The following is a 9766-nucleotide window of genomic DNA, read 5'->3' on the forward strand; positions in this document are numbered from 1 at the left end:
GCTGTTCAAGAGCCTGTTGGTGTCAGACTTGATGCACCGGTACCGCTCACCGTGCAGAAGCAGAGAGAACAGGCTGTGGCTGGAGTCTAATGATTTTCCGGGCCTTCCTTTCACACCGCCTGATATAGAGGTCCTGGATGTCAGAGAGCTCGGCCCCAGTTATGTACTGGGCTGTTCACACCACACTCTGTAGCGCCACGCAATCGAAGGCAGTCCTATTGCCATACCAAGCATCGATACAGCCAGTCAAGATGCTCTCAATGGTACAGCTGCAGAACTTTTTGAGGATTTGAGGGCCCATGCCAAATCTTTTCAACCTCAACTGTGCGAGTGTGTGTGGGCCATTTTAAGTCCTTAGTGATTTGGACAAAGAGGAACTTGAAGCTCTCGACCTGCTCCACTGCAGCCCTGTCAATGTGGATGGGGGCATGCTCCCCCCCCCCTTTGTTTCCTGTAGTCCACGATCAGCTCCTTGGTGTTACTGACGTTCAGGGAGACGTTGTTGTTCCAGCACCACACTGCCATGTCACTGACCTCCTCCCTGTAGTCTGTCTCATCATCGCCGGTGATCAGGCCTACCACCGTTGTGTCGTCAGCAAACATGATGATGGTGTTGGAGTCGTGCGTGTCCACGCAGTCATGGGTGAACAGGGAGTACAGGAGGGAACTTAGCACACACACCTGTGGGGCCCCCATGTTGAGGGTCAGCGTGGTGGAGGTGACGTTGCCTACCCTCACCACCTGGGGTCGGCCCGTCAGGAAGTCTCGGATCAAATTGCAGAGGGAGGTGTTCAGTCCCATTATCCTAAGCTTGATGACAAGCTTGGGGACAATGGTGTTGAATGCTGAGCTATAGTCAATGAACAGCATTCTGTTCATTACATACAGTTGAAGTCTGAAGTTTCCATACACCTTAGCCAAATATATTTAAACTCAGTTTTTCACAATTCCTGACATTTAATCCAAGTAAAAATTCCCTGTCTTAGGTCAGTTAGGATCACCACTTTATTTTAAGAATGTTAAATGTCAGAATAATAGTAGAGAGAATGATTTATTTCAGCTTTTATTTATTTTATCACATTCCCAGTGGATCAGAAGTTTACATACACTCAATTAGTATTTGGTAGCATTGCCTTTAAATTGTTTAACTTGGGTCAAATGTTTTGTGTAGCCTTCCACAAGCTTCCCACAATAAGTTGGGTGAATTTTGGCCCATTCCTCCTGACAGAGCTGGTGTAACTGAGTCAGGTTTGTAGGCCTCCTTACTCGCACACAATTTTTCAGTTCTGCCCACATATTTTCTATAGGGTTGAGGTCAGGGCTTTGTGATGGCCACTCCAATACCTTGACTTTGTTGTCCTTAAGCCATTTTGCCACAACTTTGGAAGTATGCTTGGGGTCATTGTCCATTTGGAAGACCCATTTGCGACCAAGTTTTAACTTCCTGACTGATGTCTTGAGATGTTGCTTCAATATATCCACATAATTTTCCTCCCTCATGATGACATCTATTTTGGGAAGTGCACCAGTCCCTCCTGCAGTAAAGCACCCCCACAACATGATGCTGCCACCTCCGTGCTTCACGGTTGGGATGGTATTCTTCGGCTTGCAATCCTCCTCATTTTTCCTCCAAACATAACGATAGTCATTATGGCCAAACAGTTCTATTTTTGTTTCGTCAGACCAGAGGACATTTCCCCAAAAAGTACGATCTTTGTCTCCATGTGCAGTTGCAAACCGTAGTCTGGCTTTTTTTATGGCAGTTTTGGAGCAGTGGCTTCTTCCTTGCTGAGCGGCCTTTCAAGTTATGTCGATATAGGACTCGTTTTACTGTGGATATAGATACTTTTGTACCTGTTGGGGTGGTATGCAAATTGGAGTGGGTCAATAGGTGTCTGGGATGATGGAGTTGATGTGTGCCATAACCAGCCTTTCAAAGCACTTGATGATTACAGATGTGGCATGAAGCCTTAGAATTCTTGTGAACAGGAATGATGGTGGTCATCTTAAAATGTGAGGATTACAGACTGGGACAAAGAGCGGTTGAAAATTACAGTGAATATGCCTGGCAGCTGTTCTGCATATTTTCTGAGAATGCGCCCTGGAATAACATCGGGCCCTGCGGCCTTGCTGGTGTCGACCTGATTAAAGACCTTACTCACATCGGCCTCTGAGAGTGAATTCACCCAATCTTCTGGGTTGGTGCCACATACGGTGGCTTCGGAGCCTGTGTAATATGATTCCACCTTATTCCTATATTATCCTTTTGCTCGTTTGTTGACTCTGCAGAAGTCATAACGTATGTTTTCACAGGCAGCCCAATTCAGATCTTTTTTTCACTAATTGTACTTTCGACCAATCAGATCAGCTTATTCTAATTCGTCGAATAAAGATCAGAATTGAGCTGCCTGTGTAAATGCAGCCAAAGAACACTTGGTTAGAAGCAAATTGCCATTTTGCAATCAGGGCTGTAGAGTTGTCTGTAACCCACATGAACACTAGGGGGCGCTGCTTTCACACTCTTCAGGCTCCAGACACAGAGCAGCAGATGCCCATCATTAGCAGCAATCCAGCCCCACTCAGAGCGCTCCGTCTCTTACTCCCCGAGCTGAGAACAAATGCATTTGTACCAGATTGATGTACCCCACTACAGAAAAAAGCGATCGCGGATTCATATGTTTGAAGATACATAGCGTAATTTGCGAGAAACTACCAAATAAGGTATTTAAAAATAAAATAAAATCGGTGGGAAAGTCGACACAGTATAGTCAGTCATTGCAGCAGGCCTATGGATGAATGTTGAATGAATTCATACATTAATGGCTGAATTACTTCTGTTTTGTGTTTGGACGGGTTTTCCTTGAGAATTACGGACTTTGCCAAGAGGTCTCGACGTTATTGTCACATCATTTGTTGCGTGATGTTGTTGGTGCATTCTATCAGACGATGAATACTTATTTCTAGACTCGGGGGTCGGGATCCTGGCATTTCCGTGCTGCTATGGAAACGCAGTTAGTGCGCTCTTGGTTGAAACTGGGTGACGTCAGCTCAGTGACGGAGAAGCGGGCATTGAGTGCTAGGAGAGAGTTCGTGCATGATATTCCATCGAGGAGAGAGCTACAGTAGTAGTTCGGTGACTGCGGAGACAGCGATTTTGGCAACATGGGTGACGTTGTGGGAATTATTATTACTAACGGATTTTAATTGGGAACTACCGGGAAAATGGCAGAGAGGTAAGTCAGGCTGAAACGATTTATATTCTTACGTCGCTGATGTGTCCAATGAAATGTATTCTGTAGCGATGCTCCGTCGTTGGCGACCTAGCCAGGACTGAGCTGAGGCAAAAGGATATCTGCTGTTTTTTCTTAGCTAACGTTACAGGGCATTGAGCTATCCTACCTCTCGGTCAGTTTATTCGTTTATGTGGTCATGTTACTCCCGTTGGCCATATTTACCGGGTAGCTGGAGGACTTGTCCTATCCAGCCCTTCGGTGTGTGAAAGTCAAGATCCAGCGGCACGAGCAGCATCTGTTTCTGTGAGGATGTTTGCAGCACTGTGAATGCACCTGTTTTTTCCCCTCAGCCTTGAATCTCACCTGGCAACACAAACACCTACACTGTTTTGTAGTTGATATGCTTTACCGGAAACCATAGCTAGTCAAACTTGTGTTATTACGCATTTATGGGGTTATTACACCGATGTGATGGGTAGTTGGGCAGGGCTAGCTATCCAACTCTCAGCATATCGATGGCTTGCTAACCATCTGCGAGGGAGAAGGAACCCGCGAGCCGAGGATGCCTCATCTAGAACCATAGAACACTCCTATTTGCCATCTCGCTCAGCCAGCTATGAGCTATTCCAAAAATGTAAAAAAACCTGTATATATGGGAGTTCAAATGAGAATAGCCTACAGACTACACCTGCCTTTTTAGTGAGGTTATATGCGCCAAACCTACCTATTCTCTCCCTCAGCAAGAGTTAATCATTTATACCTATTAAATGTGTTGCAGGGGTCATTCATCCGTATGTAAATTACAACCGTCATTTGTATCGTGAGTGTATAGAACTTAATGCAAATTCGAGTGTGTTTATCAAACAGAAAAATACCTCACTGGCTCCGACTCCTGCTTCCACATCTGCCACCGACAGCAGGCGGGAGGCTCGGGAACTGGAGGGAGACCTGCTCCGTGGCTTGCAGAATTTAGCTTAATGTCACGGTTAATGAGGTGTATGCATGCACTGTAAAACTTTTACCTCGAAATGTACATAATTATCCTGGCACTAAAGTTGCCAGCTTAATACTGTAATTTTGTTTTACAGCATAGATGCTGTAATATATTTCACAGTAATTTTCCTTACTGTAAAACATTATATTACAGCAGGGTTGATTTGAACCAGGAATCTGTACAGTATAGTTTATGAACTCAATTGAGTCATACAACAAGACTACTGTAACTGGACTGATAAAAATGGTCAGAATTCAATAAATATTTGTTAGGCTATAAAACTTATGGTTTTAAAGAGGTTAAAACAACAAAAAAACATTCACAAAAGCATTTTTTTTCGCCCACTGTTCAAAAAGACCACATTTCAAGACACAAACCAATAAAGATTTTTTGGGGCGGCAGGTAGCCTAGTGGTTAGAGCGTTGGGCCAGTAACCGAAAGGCTGACAAGGTAAAAGGTACAAATCTGTCGTTCTGCCCACTGTTCCTCGGTAGGCCGTCATTGTAAATAAGAATTTGTTCTTAACTGACTTGCCTAGTTAAATAAAGGTTAAAAAAAAGAAAAAATATCAGGTGTGGCCAACACACCTGAAAACACTCAAATCGACTGTCTGTCGAGAATTAAGTTGATGGTAAATGTGAATTAAGTTGATGGTAAATGTGAATTAAGTTGATGGTAAATGTGAATGAAGTTGATGGTAAATGTGAATGATGTTGATGGTAAATGTGAATGATGTTGATGGTAAATGTGAATGAAGTTGATGGTAAATGTGAATGAAGTTGATGGTAAATGTGAATGAAGTTGATGGTAAATGTGAATGAAGTTGATGGTAAATGTGAATGAAGTTGATGGTACATGTATATGGAATGGTTTGAATAATTAAGTAGTTTTGGTCACAATTAACACAATCACACATTAAAAAAAGGTATAAGTGATGGCATTTTATTGCAATCTTCACATTACTCTCCCCTTCACCAGCTTGCAAACGCAGTGGCGAGCGCTGCAGAGAATTAGTCAGTCACTGAAAACCCAAATGTTTAGAATGTTCAAAGTTCCAAATTGACACAAATGGCTGCTGACTCTCCCACTCACAAGACTGACCCTTCGTGTACAACCGCTGTATACCACAGCATATGGTCCCACTATGGAACTCCTTCCACTTTCAGGTCCCACACACTCAGCCTCTGCAATACCAGCAGATCCTGGGCTTTTATGAGCTGTAGCCCAGGTTGGGACATGGCACCTCTGGACTACTGGGGTAACCTCCACCTTCCCAGGACAACTCCACTAGTGAGGCCACGACAGCAGCTCCTCCACGACAGCAGCTCCTCCACGGCTCACATCAGCAACTGGAGGTCTACCCTCTGCTCCCGCCATTGGGCTCAGGCCGCCCTAAACTCCTCAGATAATCCTACGACACCTCCACTACAGTCTGCTTCTTGGAGATCACATCAGCCAGGTCCATTCAACGACTTGCAAAAATCAGTCCAAAAACAAATACTATGGGTCTCCCCAACAAGGGCTTGGGATTTTAACCCACCACCATGTGTACAATTGTAGACCCAGAGTAGCCAAGGGAGGTGGTAGGTGGAAATAAGGAGGACCCATGATTGCACCAAAACATTTACACTAGTTTAAAAGACAGAGAAACATCAAATAGAACATGATTAGAACTAATCAGGGAGACGGAAAGCATCAGTGAACTACACGCTAATTATCTAACTCACCATACCTGTCTTGAACCTGAGCAACCAACTCTGTAGCAAACAATTAAGGTCAGGAACACCTAAACTAGTAGATAGCTATGCATGACAATGGAGTGGTGCACTTTATCCAACCACACATGTATATACCTTTAAGCATTTTAGGTAATAACAACTTCATGAAATGCATTTTAAAGACCTTTTAAAATGGTGATGAGGCCAGTCTAAGGCTGCCTCATCACAACAAATAAGACAGCTAGATCAGTGGTTCTCAACTGGTGGGTCGTGACCCAAATTTGTTTTGAAAGGAGTCAGAGGAAGAAAAAATACTTTTTACATATTTTTATGAAAGAATACTCTAGTCTAAACTTCAATGAAGAACTTCAAGTAGAAAGGGTGTAGAAATGATAATAAACTTACATTTTTTTAATCAATTTCTTCTTCAATCACAGAATTTTCAAGCTATTAGCAGTGCTATTTGGGTCAATTTTGTGGTCTCAAACCACTGGGTTTATTAACATTGGGCAAAATTGTATTATTGACAATGAAAGAGGTGGGATTGTTGTTCCCTTGTCATGTTCATTTCTAAATGTACTAGCATTATAGCATTAAGATAGTTTTTGTAACGTGTGCGCTGGGAGTCCGGAAGCAAGTTCAGGGAGTGCATCATTCAATAAACAAATGAACAAAACAAGAAACACGAACAAGGCACAGGCAGGAAACAGAAACAATGACACCTGGAGAAGGAACCAAAGGGAGTGACATATATAGATAGGGCAGGTAATCAAGGAGGTGATGGTGACAGGTGTGCGCTATAACGAGCAGCCTGGTGACCTAGAGGCCAGAGAGGGAGCGCACGTGACATTTTTCCAGATTGTATTTTGCCGAAATTTTTTTGCGATGCGAATATTGGGTTGCGACTGAGATAACCTGGTTCAATTTGGGTCCCGAGAATAAAACCCAGTTGAGAACCACTGAGCAAGATACACATTACTTCAAACCCTAGATAAACTAATAAAACATTGCTATAGCAATACTCAATACCACAGATTATTTTACCAGATTCACAACATTCTCCTTTCTTTTTGTTCCACCAGATGTTTGCATACTATTGGTAAAGAGAACAGGTTTAGCTAATACTGTATCATTATGGAACAATGTTGTTTAAATTAAACAAATGGCTAGGGGCTATATGGACACTCCTGGCCTGCAAAACGATGGCTTATGTCGCACTGCTGAGAGCCAAGTGAAGCGAATCACACAGGGTTTTGACAGCTAAATCCCAGTGTGGTTGCCATTCATATGTTTGTATTTGCGTTAAGGATCCCCATTAGCTGCTGCCAAGGCAGCAGATACTCTTCCTGGGGTCCAGCAACATTAAGACCGTTATATACAATACCGGTCAAATGTTTTAGAACACACTCATTCAAGGGTTTTTCTTTATTTTTACTATTTTCTACATTGTAGAATAATAGTGAAGACATCAAAACTATGAAATAACACATATGGAGTCATGTAGTAACCCAAAAAGTGTTAAACAGCCTGGAGGTATGTTGGGTCATTGTCCTGTTGAAAACAATTGATAGTCCCACTAAGCCCAAACCAGATGGGCTGGCGAATCGCTGCAGATTGCTGTGGTAGCTATGCTGGTTAAGTGTGCCTTGAATTCTAAATAAATCACAGACAGTGTCACCAGCAAAGCACCCCCACACCATCACACCTCCTCGTCCATGCTTTACGGTGGGAAATACACATGCTGAGATCATCTGTTCACCCACACCGCGTCTCACAAAGACACGGCGGTTGGAACCAAAAATCTCCAGTTTGGACTCCAGACCAAAGGTCTGATTCACACAGTCTCCTCTGAACAGTTGATATTGAGATGTGTCTGTTACATGAACTCTGTTAAGAATTTTTTGCCTTCAATTTCTGATGCTGGTAACTCTAATGAACTTATCCTCTGCAGCAGAGGTAACTCTGGGTCTTCCATTCCTGTAGCGGTCTCATGATTCCATGTAGCCATGTCTCTAAGTTGTACTGTTCGCCTCTCATAGTCTGTTCTTGACTTATTGTAAAGAGACCCTCGGTGGCATGCGTAGTATTAATGTTAGCTCTCTGTGTACATTTAAGGGCCAGCCATGCTGCCCAATTGTAATATTCCGAGGTCCCTCTTTGTGGCACCTGACCGCATGACTGAACAGTAGTCCAGATGCGACAAAACTAGGACCTGCCTTGTTGATAGTGTTGTTAAGAAGGCAGAGAAGCGTTTTTTTATGGACAGACTCTCCCCACCATAGCTACTGTTGTATCAATATGTTTTGACCATGACAGTTTACAATCCAGGGTTACTACAACATTTACATTACATTTTAGTCATTTAGCAGACGCTCTTATCCAGAGCGACTTACAGTAGTGAATGCATACATTTCATTTCATGCATTTTTTTTTTGTACAAGCAGTTTAGTCACCTCAACTTGCTCAATTTCCACATTATTTATTACAAGATTTAGTTGAGGGTTATGGTTTAGTGAATGATTTGTCCCAAATACAATGCTTTTAGTTTTTGAAATATTCAGGACTAACTTATTTCTTACCACCCATTCTGAAACTAACTGCAGCTCTTTGTTAAGTGTTGACTGAAATCACTAGCTGTAGTAGCTGAATTATATAGTGTTGAGTCATCTGAAAACGTAGACACACTGGCTTTACTCAATCATGCTCTCCCCATTGAGTAAACTGTATCACAGTGATATCTAGATGGCTACGCTGTGATATACAGTTGAAATCGGAAGTTTACATACACTTAGGTTGGAGTCATTAAAACTCGTTTTTCAACCACTCCACAAATGTCTTGTTAACAAACTATAGTTTTGGCAAGTCGGTTAGGACATCTACTTTGTGCATGACACAAGTAATTTTTCCAACAATTGTTTCCAGACAGATTATTTCACTTATAATTCACTGTATCACAATTCCAGTGGGTCAGAAGTTTACATACACTAAGTTGACTGTGCCTATAAACAGCTTGGAAAATTCCAGAAAATGATGTCATGGCTTTAGAAGCATCTGATAGGCTAATTGACATAATTTGAGTCATTGGGGGGGTACCTGGGGATGTATTTCAAGGCCTACCTTCAAACTCAGTGCCTCTTTGCTTGACATCATGGGAAAATCAAAAGAAATCAGCCAAGACCTCAGAAATAAAATTGTAGACCTCCACAAGTCTGGTTCATCCTTGGGAAGAATTTTCAATCTCCTGAAGGTACAACGTTCATCAGTACAAACAATAGTACACAGGTATAAACACCATGGGACCACGCAGCTGTCATACCGCTCAGGAAGGAGACGCGTTCTGTCTCCTAGAGATGAACGTACTTTGGTGCGAAAAGTGCAAATCAATCCCAGAACAACAGCAAAGCACCTTGTGAAGATGCTGGAGGAAACAGGTACAAAAGTATCTATATCCACAGTAAAACGAGTCCTATATCGACATAACCTGAAAGGCCGCTCAGCAAGGAAGGAGCCACTGCTCCAAAACCGCCATAAAAAAGCCAGACTACGGTTTGCAATTGCACATGGGGACAAAGATAGTACTTTTTTGAGAAATGTCCTCTGGTCTGATGAAACAAATATAGAACTGATTGACCATAATGACCATTGTTATGTTTGGAGGAGAAAGGGGAGGTTTGCAAGCCGAAGAACACCATCCCAACCATGAAGCACAGGGGTGTCAGCATCATGTTGTGGGGGTGCTTTGCTGCAGGAGGGACTGGTGCACTTCACAAAATAGATGGCATCATGAGGGAGGGAAATTATGTGGATATATTAAAGCAACA

General features: G+C 42.7%; 1 protein-coding gene across 2 annotated transcripts in view; it reads left to right on the top strand.

Annotated features, from left to right (window-relative positions):
- Nucleotides 1-2501: 2501 nt before the first annotated feature.
- LOC106560380 (rho GTPase-activating protein 39) overlaps nucleotides 2502-9766 on the top strand; it is a 198374-nt gene continuing 191109 nt past the window's right edge. The window contains exon 1 of one of the 2 annotated variants that reach the window (XM_014123252.2): nucleotides 2502-3233. In XM_014123252.2, coding sequence (XP_013978727.1) covers nucleotides 3223-3233 — 11 coding nt within the window. In that variant the 5' untranslated portion in view covers nucleotides 2502-3222. The remainder of the gene's footprint in view (nucleotides 3234-9766) is intronic. The other variant, XM_014123253.2, reaches the window with a different exon arrangement.

This window comes from Salmo salar, chromosome ssa10 (genome assembly GCF_905237065.1).
Source record: "Salmo salar chromosome ssa10, Ssal_v3.1, whole genome shotgun sequence".
Classification (NCBI taxonomy): domain Eukaryota; kingdom Metazoa; phylum Chordata; class Actinopteri; order Salmoniformes; family Salmonidae; genus Salmo; species Salmo salar.